Source organism: Lycorma delicatula, chromosome 9 (assembly GCF_047948215.1).
Source record: "Lycorma delicatula isolate Av1 chromosome 9, ASM4794821v1, whole genome shotgun sequence".
In the NCBI taxonomy this organism is placed as follows: Eukaryota; Metazoa; Arthropoda; class Insecta; order Hemiptera; family Fulgoridae; genus Lycorma; species Lycorma delicatula.
Window position 1 is genome coordinate 72417995 of NC_134463.1, and position 16687 is coordinate 72434681.

The following is a 16687-nucleotide window of genomic DNA, read 5'->3' on the forward strand; positions in this document are numbered from 1 at the left end:
TTATGACATATATTAGGTAAGAAACTGATTTAAGATTTTCACTGTGTTCAAATTTACAAAGAATTCTTAAATTCAGAAAAGTTTCATGAAATCTTTATTATATAGTGTGTATCTATAGTTCTCCCGGCACTTTCATAACCTAATCTGCTTGTGAAATAATGGAAAAATACATTTAAACTTATGTCCTAAAATTTTTCGTTAGCGAGTTACGGCTAGTGAAAGATTTCGGTCGTATTTCAGCCATCCCGGAGAAATGAGTTCGTACTGAAAATTTTACGATGTTATTTTAAGGGCAGAATTAGTGATTTCTTATGTTTTTTATTTGGAAAATCTAATAAAATAAGTCCCATAACCGTATTTGCCTTAGTTTTTGAGAAATTTGATGTGAAAACACATAAACTGGGGTAAAAAACTTGTTTTTTATATTTGATATACAATAACATTATTAAATGGATAATAAACACAAAAATTTTAAACAAAATTTGTAGAAAATTTCATTCTGAGCAAAATGGTGAAAATAAGTTTAATAAAACAAAGAAAACTTAGAAAAGTTTGAAATTTATTTAGAAAGAGTATATTACCACATTTGTCACAAAAGTATTTAATGTAAACAAAAACCAAATTCTTTGTTAGTGATGTGAAAAATTTATAAAAACAAAATTTATTGTTAAAAAATTTAAAAAATATAGAAATTCACACTTGTAAAACAAAAATAAAAATTACTTGGATAATAATTTTTTTATTAATGACAGAAGTACAATAAATTATTGGAAAAACGATTTTTCAAAGTTGGCAATAAAATAACAACAGCTGATCAACAATGTACAATACTATATTAGTGTTTTAATCGTTCTGTAAGTATATCGGGTACTGTGAACTCTGCTGTCGTTAGCGAAGGCTTTCTGTGAATTTTAGTTTGACGTTATCAGTTTGCCATTGAAGTAATGCCGTAGTTATTTACAACAGAGGTATACACTGATAAGGTACTCATTTTAGGTACGTGTAATTGTAATGCTACAGCTGCTGGCGTAGAATGAAATATCTTTTCAAAATCACAGGATTCCATATCGCAAAACAATTAGCGTGACTTTATGTAATCTTCGGGAAACAGGTTCACTAGCTATAGTATTCGTACTAGCTACGATCTGCCCAAACGACGCTATAACTATTGAAATTATCGATACACTTAAGCGCAGTCCAGGCGTTTGTACACGATGTCTCTATTAGCGGATCGGAGTTTCGCATTAAATGGTTTGGAGGACGATTAACAAAACAAATTTTATCCCTATCATAAAAAGCGAATTCAACGTCTTGCGAAAAAAGTATCCAAATCCAGAAGACAGACTTATTCAATTTCTAAATTATTTTCCAAATTAGTAAGGTTTGTTAATTATTAAATGGCCTGCTACATTTGAAAAACGTATTTTTTAATTTTTAAATGACTTGAAGTGTTCATTAAATCTGTCAAAAAAGTCCAATTTGTTTTTCCAGTATATATTTTTTCACAATTATTGCATTTTATTTTATAAATACCAGAAGAATCTTATGTATTTTTTGCTATATTATTATAATATTGTAAATATTTTATTACACGATTATCAGGTTTATATTTCTTTTATCATTATAAGCATTAATTAGGTTTTCTATAATTTTATTTGTATAGGAGTAATTTATCTAAATATTGTTTTCATTTTCATCTATGGGTTTTAGTGTAGTAATGTTTATGTTATTGAAGTAGGTGGTATTATATTTTTTATATATATTACTGATCCATGTGTTATCATATCCATTCATTATATGAAGAACTCCACTGGAATTAGTGTTCTTTATTTGGTACCAGTTCTTATAAGTTTTATATTATATAATTAACTACATATAATACAACAATTATGAATATAGTGGTAAATACCCCAAATTTTTAATTTAAAAACCTGCATGGTAGTAAAAGTCTTTTCATGATTTATTCTAAAAAAAAAATGCATAAATAAGTATAAAATAAGGTATGCGTGGGTGAATGAGAAAGGAATTCCAACCTGAAAACAAAATCAATCTCTCAAAAATCACATTTTTAAATTTAGATATTAGTAATAAATTTAGACCTTTGAAAAATTAAAATATCTTTAATTTATTTTATAAAAAATACTCTCTGTGGTTTATGCAGTAATAGTTTACAATAAATGTTTGAAAATTCCACCATTTACATTGATGAACTTCCAACTCATTTCCTTACATTTTTTCTCTTTACACTTTTTTGGAACTATCGGCAATTAAGAAATGCTATAAAAAGGAGTGCAAACTGGCGAAAGAAGAGTTTCTAATTAATTTCCTCCATATAAATCTTCAGTATATTCTCCACCCACCTATCAAACTTTTCTTTTGTATTATACATAGATGTACCATCTTTATTTAACACATTATTAGATTTTAACTTGTGTACCACAAAATTCTTCTTAACCTTCCTGTATGCTCTGTCTATTTACCAATGATCATTTCTCTGTCCACTTCTGAACACTTTTCTTTAATTCACTCTTCTTTTGCTAATTTTCACTTCCTGTTTATAATATTTCTTAATTGTCTATAGTCCTTTTACCTTCTTCATCATTAGCATTCTTACACTTTCTATGCTAATCCATTAGCTGCAATATATCCTCTGATATAAAGGTTTTCTACCAGTTCTCTTTGTTCTACCTATGTTCACTTCAACTAATTTAAGAATTTCCTTTTTAACATTCTCCCATTCTACATTTTCTACCTTATCTTTTTTACTCAGACCTCTTGTGATATCTTCCTCAAAAATCTTCTTTACCTCCTCTTTCTCAAGCTTCATTAAATTCCACCAATTCACCTGGCACTTTTCCTTCAGGTTCTTATATCCCAATCTATATTTCATTATCACTAACTTATGGTTGCTATCAATGTCTGCTCCTGAATGTGCTTTGCAGTTGACGAGTTGATTTTTAAATGTTTGCTTAACCATGGTATAATCTATCTGATACCTTGCAGTGACACCCGGCTTTTTCCATGTGCATATTCTTCTATTATGATTTTTAAACTAGGTGTTGGCAATTACTAAATTATACTTTGTTAAAAAACTCAAGTCGGTCTCCTCTTTGATTTCATTTGCCCAGTCCGTATTCATCCACAATATTTCCTTCTTTGCTTTTTCTGATGCTTACATTCCAATCTTCCACTGTTATTAAATTTTAATCCCCTTTTATGTGTTTAATTGCTTTGTCAGTTTCTTCATATACACACTACCTCATCATCATCATCATGGGCACTTGTAGGCATATAGACGTTAACAATCGTCAGCTAAGGTTTTGATTTAATCCTCATTACAATGATTCTATCACTATGCTTTTTGAGATAAAAAAGCATATTCTCTTCGCTTTCATCTTGTTCATTATGAAACCTACTCCTGCCTGCCCTTTATTTAATGCTGAGTTAATGATTTTAAAATCACCCGACTAAAAGCCGTTTTCCTCTTCCCACCGAACCAAGCTAACTCCTACTTACATTTAATCTACCCATTTCCTTGTTTAAATTTTCTAACCTACCAACCTTTTAGATTTCGAACATTCCACGCTCTAACTCTTAGAATGTTATTTTTTAATTTTTTAGTGACCACTTCCTTAGCAGTCCCCAGCCAAAGATCTGAACAGGGGACTAGTTTACCAAGGAAGGCCCCTTCATCTTTGTTACATGAAAAAATGCAGAGCTACATTTTCTTTTAAAAAAATGCAGCTGTGGTTTTACACTGCTTTCAGCTGCACAGTACTCAAAGCATTAAGTGATGTTAATATGGCCATTCAAGTCTTCCTGACCTACACTAGTAACAGCTACTGAAGGAGCTGCTGCCTTTTAGGAATAATTCCATAGTCTGGCTCTCAACAGATACCACTCCAATGTGGTTGGACCTTCAGTCCAGCTACTCTGTATCACTGAGTACTCAAGCCCCCTCACCATTGGCAGGGTCTCATGATTCATAGAGGGGGATGCTTATAGTGTAATGACAATCACAAAATATAAAACTACTCGTATGATAAAATCTATCCTCACTCACCCGTAGGGTTATAAGTTCACACTGTGATGCATTTATTTTTTTATTAGTTTAAAACATTTTTCATTCGTTTTTTTAATTTTTACCTCCCTGTGTAATAAATCATTTTTCTGGCCTGCAAAAGAATCTTTCCAGATGCAAATGTGGTTAATAAAAAAATAGGTTATAAATCAGAAGACTGGAATTTTACACCAATACTTAATAAACAGATCAATAATGCCTTCCTTTATTATTATCAGATACTAATTTTTATATCTATAAAAATTCTTACTTGTAGCTATAAAGCCCTTAGAAATGATTCAGTGTCTGAAAACTTCTTGCAGTAACTTCATAAACTGCATGGCAGTATGGTGGTTGTGTCATCTTGTTGAATTCAAGCATTATTATTTTCGTGTTAGTTCGCCCATGAACTGGTGAATGATTTTATAATAATAGTCTGAATTTAATTGTTTGTGCGAAGAAGATTGGGCCAATTATTCTTCTACATTTCAATATTCTGGTCATGTAGAGAACTCACATATACAGCATGCAAGTTGTTGGCAGATCATAAACACGAATTCTGTACTTGCACATACCCTGATAATAGAACCGTGCCTTATCAGTCTAAAAAAAACCATTCAAAATAATGCCAGAATTGTCTGCTAGAAATTGTTGAAACCATTTGCAGTTTTGACTTTCTAGTCTGTGGCCAGTAACTTCTGAACCATTTTCACTTTACATGGGATGAGACTAAGATCCTTAGAATCTGCCTTGTGTGTAGCTGCAACACTGATCTTTTTTTACTGGGCCAACTTCTGCAAGGACTTTTTGGGACCATGCTGCATAGCATGCAGTGTCTTGCAGTTTATCTTCGTCAATTAGTGATGGTCTAACATTTCACTTATAGTCCTTAATCGACCCCATCTCAAAATCAAAATACAATTATTTAAAACAGCCAAATTTGCTTTGTCAATATCTTTCACTATCTGTTTTTAATTATTTATTTAGATATAAACAATATCAACAGGCTAATGCCAAATTATGAATTAGAAATGAACTTTTAGCATATTAAACTTGCTAACTTGACTGCAATTCAAAACCAGAAATTTTTCTTAAATGCATAATTTTGGAAAAGAGAATATGGATATTTAATGCAATCAATTATATTTTGTAATTAATGACACACATGATTTTAAAAATCAGTAGTATAAATCAATGAAACTGATGATAGAAATAACTTTAAAAAAGCAATCTTCATAAATAAAAGATTAAGTCAAGATTATCTTCCCTGAACCTTTACTGGTTATAATGAATTCATTGACTGAGACATTATTAAATAATGAAGTAATTGTATAATGTTATGAACAACTGTAAATTAAAAGAAAAGTATGTTCATTCTTATGAATAACTAAAATTTATTTACTGAAACTTATAAACAAAGTAGTATAGATTTATTTTATTTACTTATTATTTTTTCTACAAATTCACTATACAGTGTTTATTTTCACACTTTTTACTTCCTTGTATGAAGTAAAGGAAGTATTGTGATCACAAAAAATTTCAATGGAAATATCTATTTTGATCATCCCTGAATCCATTTAGACTAGTTTCAGTGTGACGTCTGTATATACATATGTATGTGTGTATCTCACATAAGTTAAAAACGATTAGCCGTAGGATATTGAAATTTTGTATTTAGGACTGTTGTAACATCTAGTTGTGCACCTCCCCTTTTGATTGCAATTGACTAAACCTACTGTCCAAAAAACCCAAAATCCAAAAAATTGGATTTTGGACTTTTTCTTAATTGCAGTATTAAGCCCTCATTGAGAGCTTTTCAATGATATCATAAAAATACTTATTTTCATTGTTTTCAGAGTTATAGCCAAATGAAATTTTAATTAATGAACTATTTCAATCTTACAAGGATAAGACACATCGATTCAAATCAGATTTCATCTCTCCCTTTTTTTTTTAATTTACTCGTAAATATGAGTATATTGATTTAATAATTATTATTAACCTTTGACTAAAAAGAAAATTACGATAATTCAGTAATACAATAATAAAAAAAAATAATGTGAAAAAATATCAGAAGTTACTAATGAAATAAAATTTTATGTACGTTTCATTTAAAAAAATGTATATATGTAATTTAATAGGGATACAAAGGAAATCATATGGTGTCCACATCAGATTTTTTTAGTTAATTATAAAATTTAATTTTAATACACTATTTTAAAGTACAGTGTATAGATAATACCTTTTTATTAAGTGCAACAACTGAGAGTATTTTTAGACAATTAAATTACAGTAATAACGAACCTTATAGCAGTAGTCAAGTTTCTAAAAAAAAAATACTGTTTTTATAAACAACAGTTTACAGCTGAACCATTCTATACAGCAATTCGTAAACCAAAATATAATTGTCTCTTGTAAACTTGCCCTACAATTAGAAAAATTATAATAATTTGAGCAAACCTAAAGAAACCATAAATTTAAAGTTTTTATATATTCTTTTTTGTTAGTTGTTTAAATTTGATGTTCTCAAAAAACTGCCCATAAATAACAACCTTTTTTCATTCCACACTTGTAATAATTTAAGTGAGTGTTTAAAAGACTTTTTATTTTACATAGGTAAGAATTTATGTAACTCATAATTGATATAAAATATCCATTAGTATCAGAATAAAACATTCCAACTTCAATATACTTTCTCCACAACATTAAAAAAGAAAACTTCATTTATTAATTGTAATTAAACTATTTATTGAATTTTTTGATAAAATGTTTCCAGAAAATTAGTACCACACATTTCTTTACAAAAAAGGAATATATCATATAATTAAATCAAATGGTACAGTACTTTATTAACATTTTCAGCATAATATATTATTTAAATTTAAGAGATCTCCTTTGCAGGATGTAGCTAAGATTCTGAAATTTATATTTAACTGCTTATTAATTTGTTGCTCAATTTTCAAACATGTGTGTGTGTGTGTGTGTGTATATATATATATATATATATATATATGCACACAGAGTTTTCAACTTATTCCTCAACTTCAGGTATTGATTCATGACACCAAAATGAGCCATGAAACATCAAATGATGTCTCAGTGTAATGTCACATTTAAGATTCAATATTATTGTTTATTTTTAATTTTTTTTGTCTGCTTATTATTTCAAAGATAAAATTATGTATATTTTTGTGTTGTATATAGTTTTTATTTAAATTTGAAATTAAAGAATGTTTTTTTTTTTTTTAAATTGGCAAATAAAAGAAAAATAAACAATTGAGAGTGTTTTAATAAAATGTGAATTAATTTTAGTTATTTACTGACAAAATTCAATTAAATTTTAATATCAAGTACTTTTAAAAATATTAAATTCAAATTGAACTTTAAAAATCTCAGTTCGAAGTGTAATTATCAATAAAATGTGATTTTATTACAGAAGAGAGTGACTTTTTTTAGTAATTTTTCTTAAAAAAAGTATAGCAACTAATAGAAAAAATTATTAATAATAAATAATAATAGAAAATTAATAAATATGATCAGCTTGTGCAGTAAGGTGCGCAAGCATACTGTCAGGTTAATTGTCTGCAATAACTCGATTGTTTGTCAAATGTTTACAAATAAGATGTCATTTTGTTCAAAATAAAATGCTTAATAAATTTTGGAAAGTAAAAATTTGATCAAACAAATAATTACAAAGGTATTGAAGATTAAAAAATTAAGATGGCTGCCATTTTGAAATTTTTGAAGGTAATGTTTATAAAACTTTTTATTTTGTAGAACAAGACACTAGTCTTTGATTTGCTGTATTTAATTAAAGTAGGTTTACTCATCTTAAACATAATTTTTTTGTTGAAAATTACAAAATGGTATCCAGAAGGAAAGCAAAGTAAAATAGGACTTATATCAACATGAACATTTTTGCTCATTTTGGTGTCCTGAATCAGTACCTGAAGTCCTGGAATACTCTGTGTGTGTATGTATATATATATATATATATATATATATATATATATATATGTATGTATGTATGTATGTATGTGTGTGTGTGTGTGTATGTATAATGTACTTGTATACATATTTTATTTAAATACTATAATTTAGATTATGTAATTGCTTATACAGATGGATTTACTTCGATGGCAATACAACCTTTAATTACTGACATGAAGATAAGGTCAACAATTTGTGAACATAAAATTGAACAATTAGATGAAAATTTTAGCAAAGATTACACAGATAATAATAAAAAGGAAAGCAGTTCTCACAGTGAAGAAAATGGAGAAAATAAACAATCAAAAACATTACTTTGGCAAAGTAATGATTTCTTTTTTAAAGATGAAACACGTAGTAGTAATAGAAATCCTGAATTGGAAAAAATATATGATTTTGAATATGCCTTAAAACATGATCCATCAATAACTCTACCATTATCAGTTTATCTGCATGATGATATGACGTACAATTTAAGTTACCATGGAAAATTAACAAGTAAAGAACAGATAATCTTTGATACCTTCCCAGAAAAAATTAAAAACAAATATAAAAAAAAGAGAAATACAGTAAATTTACAGAAATTAAGAAAAAAAAGAAAAAGTTATGAGAAAAGAATTAAAATTCAACACCAAAAGCTCTTACAGAGAATAACTTTTGAAATAGAACATTATATAAATAACACTGTTAACTGGAAAGAGTTGAAGGAGAGCAAATTCAGCGCTTATGATGATGAAATCGGTAAAGAAAAACTGCTAAATAATACATTTTCAACAAGAAAAAATCAGAGAAATGATATTAACAACTCCAGCATTTGTTTAAACTTAACAAAAGAAAAAATCCATTCATTTAAAAACAGTCATTCAAATGCAAGCAGGAATGTTGTTGAAGATTTAACTAACCTAAAACAAAAATATAACAATCATGTAAACCTGAATGAATCAAAAAAAGCCTTCATTAAAAATGACAAATCTTACTTCAATAAAAGATTTGAAAATAGGTACTTAAAAGTAACCTGCAGATATAATGGTGCAAAAGCAAAAACAATTAAAAAAAATGGAAGATGTTCAAAGAACCTTCATGTAGTAACTACCGCTAAAAAAATGATTGTTATTTCTAAAAAAATAAATGTACGTAGCCGTAGAACATACAGAAGAAATTCATCAAATAGAAATACTACGTTGAGATCTAGAAAATACAGCAGAAACAAATTACAGAGAACTCAATCTAAAAGGCGCATTCGAAGAAGAGCAACAAGAAAGCAGTTTGAATACAATTAACCATTCCAAGAATGAAAAATGTGAGTAAAGGAAATAAATCAATAATGGCAATAAAAAACAAGGTGGAAGAATTAATAACAGAATAAATAACAACTATGAATAAGAAAGCACAATAAAAAAAAATTATACCAGCTCTATTATAGAACCAGGAAAAATTTTAAAAAAGCTATCACGTGACTAAAAATAATAAGTAAATAATTTAGATAAAAGTCTATTATCTGAAAAAGTCTACACCTGATACAAGCAATCTTCATTTTCAATTCAGTCAAGTACAAATTTAATTCGTTTTTTATTTTACTTTACCATTTAATTTTCTCCTATCATTATCACTGTCAATTTCATTTAAAAAAAAAAAATAGCACGATTTGAATTTTATAACATGGCATAACCATAAAACATGTTATTGCAACAGTAAAAACTTAAGTTAGACTTTTAGTTTTTGCAAACTAATCCAAATTTGTTTATTGAAATTTCTAATAACAATTTTGGAAGATAAAATTATGAACATAGATGTAAAAAAAAATACCCTAGTAAATGTTAACAATATTATTAATCCATTTTAATTATTATCATTTAAAGCAGGTGTGCTTTACATGTGTAATAACACGCCAGATTGATTAATGGATTGTCTAATATTATCTTTTTATTTTTTTATTAATTCATCACATAATTTTGACGCTTGTGCACTGAAATATGGAATGAAAATGTTGTAGCGTATGAAAAATATTGTGCCTGACCCGGGATTCGAACCCAGGACCTACCAGATGAAAGGCTGACACTGTCAATCCAACTCAGAGGTTCTCTATGGAATTCTCTATAAATGTTCTGCAACTTTGCTGAACAATGAACTTTGCTGAAGTATGATTAATCTAGATCAGATTTGTCGAACTCAAACTTATACTTATTTAATTTGCCAATATCGATGGTGGAGTGGTAGCATCTCAGCATTTCATCTGGAGTTTCCCGGTTTGTACCCTGTTCAGTCATGGCATTTTTCATACAGTACAAAATTTCCAGTTCATATTACCATGCACAAGATTTGAAGCTTATATGGTGAATAATCATCTCAAAAAAAATTACATAAATTAAATCTGTTATTTATTTAATCCAGTCACACAATAACAATGAGGGGATAACACGATTTCATGTGTACAATGAATGCAAATCAGTAACTTGTATTTTTCATAACAAAACAAGTTTGAGATCATGTTTTTTTTTTTATGAAAATTATTTAACATAAAGTTTTCAGAAATCATTTTATCCCCTTCTTCAGATAAAAGATGTATTAACAACCAGTAGATGCCATTGTTACATAATGTGCTACATTACAAGTATGCTGTATCAAGAAAGATTTGAAAGAATAAGAGAGCCTTCTGTATTAAAATTTTCCTGAATAACAACAGTAACACTATCTGCAGCATACTACAACCTGCTCTTGATCATTGTTTTTACTGAAGGAAGAGGGTATAACAAAACCCTTGAAAACAATCATTGATGGATAATCCTTAACAGATATGGAATTGAGCTAAAAATGTTACCATCTTTAATAATTTTATATTGGTAATGTCCAAAGAAACTTTAAGTGGCTATTTTGTAACTTACCACTTGATTTTCTTGTAATATGAACCAAAAGTATTACTATAAATAATTTTAATTAATTAAAAAATTAATAATGTATAAACCAAATAATTTTGTGGTTATGATAAATCGTTTATTTTTTATTTTGGATGATTGGATGATGCAAATAAATATATAAAATGAGCCCATAAAATTTCAGACTTAAAATGCATGAAATGACTGGTTATAATAATAACAGGGTTTTTATTCAATATTATGGTATACTACTAAGATTAATTTTTTATATAAATAATCACCAATATATTTTTAAAAACCTATTTAAAATTATAAACTGCAATCCTATTTCTCTAAGATATGAAAATAAAGAGAATTAAATAAGTTTCTCTTACAACCAGATAGTGTGCATGGAGACTATAATTTTATATTTACAGCTGAACCACACTGTGGAATTGTAGGAGTTAATTATGACTTGTGAATTTGACATGCATATCTGAAGTGAGAATTAACAATTATAAATTTTACTGTAAATTTTGTAAAAATACTCAAAAAACAAACCGAACAAGATAAACTACAAATCCTATAATTGTAAATAATACTGTGACTATAACTGCAAATAAATTCTAGCTTAAACTGAATTTCTAGGATCTGGACCAAGTCGAGTCTTAATAATTTACTACTGTACTATGTAGATTTTTCAGTATAAGTTTCTCCTTTTGTCAATCAAAATTTTTATGTTTTTAATTAAATAACTTTATAATTCAATTCTTTACCTTTAACATTTCATTCATTTAATTACTCTCTTTTTTAATTAACATACATATTTTTATGATAAACATTTTAACAACCATTTTCATTTACTGTTTTCAAAGTAATATTACTTTTAAATTAATTAATTTTAATGCTATTAACAATAATTTAAAATAAAGATCATAAAGATTAGAACAATTACTGTTTACTGTTTTCAAAGTAATATTACTTTTAAATTAATTTAAAATGCTATTAATGCTATTAACAATAAATTAAAATAAAGATTATAAAGATTAGAACAATTACATTATAAACTAGTAGTATTGATATTATTTATATTACTATGACATTAACAACTAAATTTAAATTATTTAATTAGTAGTATTTATTTAATTAGCATTATGCTAGGTTTTGAAAACACTCACAATATTGTGTACAGATTAATAAAAATGGTAATGCAGTACACTCAGTACACTATATATGTATATTCTATACATATAAGAAAAAAGATGAATAATTTCAATTCTTTTAAATTTCCTACGGCTTATCAAAAAAATTAAATTGTGCTTTTATATAGTTTAATAATTTATTAGTTTTCTTAATTTTTGTGTTGACAATTCAAAATTTAAAGATTTATATATTTGAACTGTCCTGATTAATGACTGTAATAACTATTAAACTATAAACTATTAAACTACAATAACTATTAAACTTATAATATTGGATGTTAATAACTATTTAAAACAACGACATTTATTTGAATTAAAATGCCTAATTGAAATGTTTTGATAAAAAAAATTTCAGCTCCACTCAGTATTTCCTCACAATCTGTTGAACTTAAATCTTTTTATACTAAGAACAAACTCGAACAAAAAAAAAAAAAACATGACTTCCCTGTTGTGGAAAGTAATTGTAATATAATACTGTTTAACCTGTTTATTTGTTTTAGTATATTTTATATTTGAATTTGTTCTAGTCTCATATGACCACAGATGAGCTTACAATTACAATTTCTTTTCATGTTGTTTCTTTTCCTTACTACCCAGTATTTTCTCATTTTAAGTAGGTATGCTTTCTTTTTTTTTTATCTAAATTTTTTTAATTTTCCATTTAATACTCAATCCCTGATAAAATAAGAACATAAAAAGATTAAAAGCTTTTCTTATGAATTCAGTCTGCCAGATAATGTATGTCAAGTTGTAATTTTTAGTAAATAAGATATGAAAATGTTTCAGTTCCCTCAGTTCATATTTCTAAAAAAAAAATCAACCTGTTATGTCATGTGTTTAAAAATAATTTTAACAGAACTTTCAATCTTAGTCAAAATAAATAAATTTAGTCAAGTCAAAATAAATTTTTAAAAAATCGCAAAATATTTTTTTATTCATAAAATTATTCTATAAGTCATATTATAAAATAATTTTGCAAATTCCATTCTAGTAGCAGAATATTTATTAATATTTCTTTTCTTTTTTATTTATTTAATTAAAAACATAATTTAAAACATTAAATATAGTAATATATCACCTTCAGTGATTGATGTAAAATCAGTCATTTTTCAACACTGTCTGAAATGATAGAAACATATGTTTCTACAGTTTATACATTTCAAATTATGTTCTTGATTAATTTTATAAACATTTTACTGAATCATGGATCTGTATGATAGTAAACAAAATAAACAGTAAGAGAAAAAAATTAATTTTAATAAATAGTGCAAATAATTTACCATTGAGTAATTTATGAGAATCGTGTTACAATGGTAAATCATGTTTCAATGGATAATCATGTTGCAATGGATTTTTAACAACAGTCAAGTTACATATGTCTAGTCTGGAATATGTTTAGTTTTCTAGATAGAAAAAGAATGGAACTTTTTATTTAATATTCCTTTTTGAATGGATTCATGCACTTCTATAGATTATTTTTGATAGCTACCCAAATTTCAGATTCCTACATTCTACAGTTTTAAGAGTATAAAATTAGCAATACAGTAAAAATAGAACATTTTATATCATCATTCACTTTAAAACTTAAATTATCATTCTAATAATAAATAAAAAAATTTGTATTTATATATTAAGTAATATATTGTAAATAATATTAAATAGTTTTTTATTACCTTCTTATTTGTATTAATAAAGAATATTTCATACTTATAGTAATATTATTTCACTATCCTTAATAAGAACAAACAGAATGTAAAAAAAGAATATCAGGTTTTTAAAGCTATTTATTATTTCTTAACTTTCACTTTCATTAATGAATTATAAATAAAATGAAAGACTAACTTTTACAGTTTTTCCCCAATGTAAGCATCTTTTGTCATGTAGCACACATCCAACTGGTAGGCAAGTCCATCCCATTCTTTAACCAGCATATCTTGAAGTAAACAACAGCTGTTTCAGTACTGCGACTCAAATCGGTAGATCAGTTGGTAGAGGAGGCACATGTACAAGATACTTTATAAAACACCAAATGAAAAATTCATAGGGTTACAATAGGTGATCTTGGAGGCCACCGCAAAAATCCAGCAGTTGGAGCACGTATCATTCAATCAATCCCATAGAGAGTTATGCCAGTGAGAAAGCACAGTATTTTATTGCCAAATAAAATTATATGGTCCATCTTGCAGTTGAGGAAAGAGTTATATATTAACATATTTGAATAAGCAATTCCTGTTACATTTACTTCAGTGAAAAAAAAGACTTGTGTCCGGGATATTGCAGAGAAAAAATTTAATTTTGGATGGTCCCTTTCATATTGTAAGAGTTCATGGGGGTTTTCTGACCCCAGACTTGACTCATTTCTAAAAACACAATATAATCAAGAAAGTCGACATCTTCATGCTCAAACATTTTGATATGAAATTGGCATGCATAATGTAGTCAGTAGGCTTCAAAGCCTATAAGCTATAAACAATATGGATGCATATGCAAGAGTGTCCTGATCGGACCACAGTGTCATTGCTGGCATTTCTATGAGGGTAAGTCAATTATATTAACTGCAATTTAATTATACTTTTGCTTATGCTGGTACTACTGTCATGTTTCGTAGATGATGCATGCGTGGTTTAATTGTTATGTTTGTGCAGGTTTGATGCTGCTAGGTTAGTTCCATTATCACTGCTCTGCCGTTAACCATGGCTGCTCCGCTTTCTGTTTGTACCAAAGAAGAGCAACGTTCAGTGATCTGTTTTTTGTGGTTGGTAGGTTTATCAGGGGCCGAAATTCATCAAAGACTTTCGGTACAATACGGGAACAGTCTGTTGCCGCAGTGGAGTGTCTACAAATGGATTGAAAAATTAAAAAATGGTCACATGACGGAGCCAGACGACCATTTATCGCCACAAATGAGGAAACATTGAGCGTGCATGTGAAATGGTGTTCTTACACAGACGAGTAACTGTTGATGAAGTGCCACATTGTATGCAAATTAGTCACGGTTGTGCCTATGAAATCATCCAAAACAGACTTGGGTTTCATAAAGTCTGTGGAAGATGGCTCCCAAAACAACTCACACAGTTGTATAAACAAATGCGCTTGGACATCTGCCAAAAACATTTGGATCGCTATAGTAATGAATACAGAATCATCGTTGGTGATGAAACATGGATCCATCATTACGAGCCGAAGAGTAAACGGCAGAGTATGGAATGGAAACATCCAAATTCACCCAGTAAAAAAAAGTTCAAGACCCAACCGTTCGTAGGAAAACTGATGCTTATGGTTTTTTGGGACTCACAAGGCCCAGTACTGGAACATTATGAGGAAAGGGGCACGACAATAAACAGTGCGCGTTACAGTGAGATGCTTACTGCCAAGCTGAAGCCTGCAATTCGAAGAAAATACCGTGGACTGCTGTCGAAATGAGTTGTGTTGTTGCACGACAATGCCCGTCCACATACTGCTGCCCACACTACTGAAACGCTCCAGAAATTCAACTTTGAAGTACTGGCTCATCCTCCGTATAGTCCTAATCTTGCCCCTTCTGACTACCACTTGCTTGGTCCACTCAAGACACATTAAGGGGGCGTTGATTTACCTCGGACAAAACAGTGAAAGAAGCATTGCTTTCCTGGCTCGCAGCTCAACCACAAATTTATTTTATGAAGACATCAGGAAGCTTGTGCAACGATGGATCGAGTGCATTGAAGTGCAAGTGGACTATGTTGAAAAATGATCTACATGTAAGTTTTCTATTTGTATTGCAATAAAATTTATAACTACATTGCGGATAATAATTGACTTACTCTTGTAGTTTGCAGTCGACCTTCTTAACAGATTTTTTATTACTGCACATGAGACTCCTTGACACATTCAAAATTTTCTTCAGACACCCCCAGTCATCCCACACTCTTCTCTTTTAATACAAAAATCCGGTCAAACCGATTGTGCCACCAATGAATGTTACTGTCACTTGGAGGATCATAAGCTTTCTATGGAATACACATTGAACTGTATCTACAAATTCAAATTTAGCAAAGTGCAAAACAGAAGGCTTTCTGTTGAGTTATTATCTTCCCTACTGGTGCTGTCAGTGGAAATATAGGAAAGTTTATGACCATGTGCGCAACTAAAACTGCATTTTTTGCCCTTAAATCAATATTGTAACCTCATCAAAAAGATATTGTAAGAAATTAAAAACCCAATATCCTTTTTGTACACCTGGTACAGAATGTGGTAAAGGTTTTAATTGTGGTAAAATTTTTGAATGTAGTTAATTATACTTGACACACATCCTCTTTATTTCATTGTAGACTTGTTTTAATTTGTCATAAATTTTTATTATTGTTTTAAATTTTTCTTAATTATTTGTGCTGATATGTAAATTATTCATTTCTCATCAGCACAATATCTTAAGAAAGATTCATAGTAAGAATAAACTGACAGTTAATCCAGGCTTGGTTCTCTAACATTTCACATTAAAATATTTTGCTGTCACGAATCACTCCACACTGATTTTCCACATTCCAACTAAAAATGTTAAAGAATGAAGTAAAATTAACCATAACTCATGCAAATTAATCAAT

The 16687-nt window shown here is 28.5% G+C and overlaps 1 protein-coding gene across 2 annotated transcripts; it reads left to right on the forward strand.

Annotated features, from left to right (window-relative positions):
- Nucleotides 1-865: 865 nt before the first annotated feature.
- On the forward strand, nucleotides 866-9717 carry LOC142330507 (uncharacterized). Of its 2 annotated transcripts, none has more exons than XM_075375818.1 (2): nucleotides 866-968; nucleotides 8183-9717. In XM_075375818.1, the coding sequence occupies exon 2, from the start codon at nucleotides 8197-8199 to the stop codon at nucleotides 9328-9330; it is 1134 nt and encodes a 377-aa protein (XP_075231933.1). In that variant the 5' UTR covers nucleotides 866-968; nucleotides 8183-8196; the 3' UTR covers nucleotides 9331-9717. The 2 variants fall into 2 exon arrangements, with proteins under 2 accessions (XP_075231933.1, XP_075231932.1); XM_075375817.1 differs by lacking the exon at nucleotides 866-968 and adding an exon at nucleotides 1264-1381.
- The last annotated feature ends 6970 nt before the right edge of the window (nucleotides 9718-16687 follow it).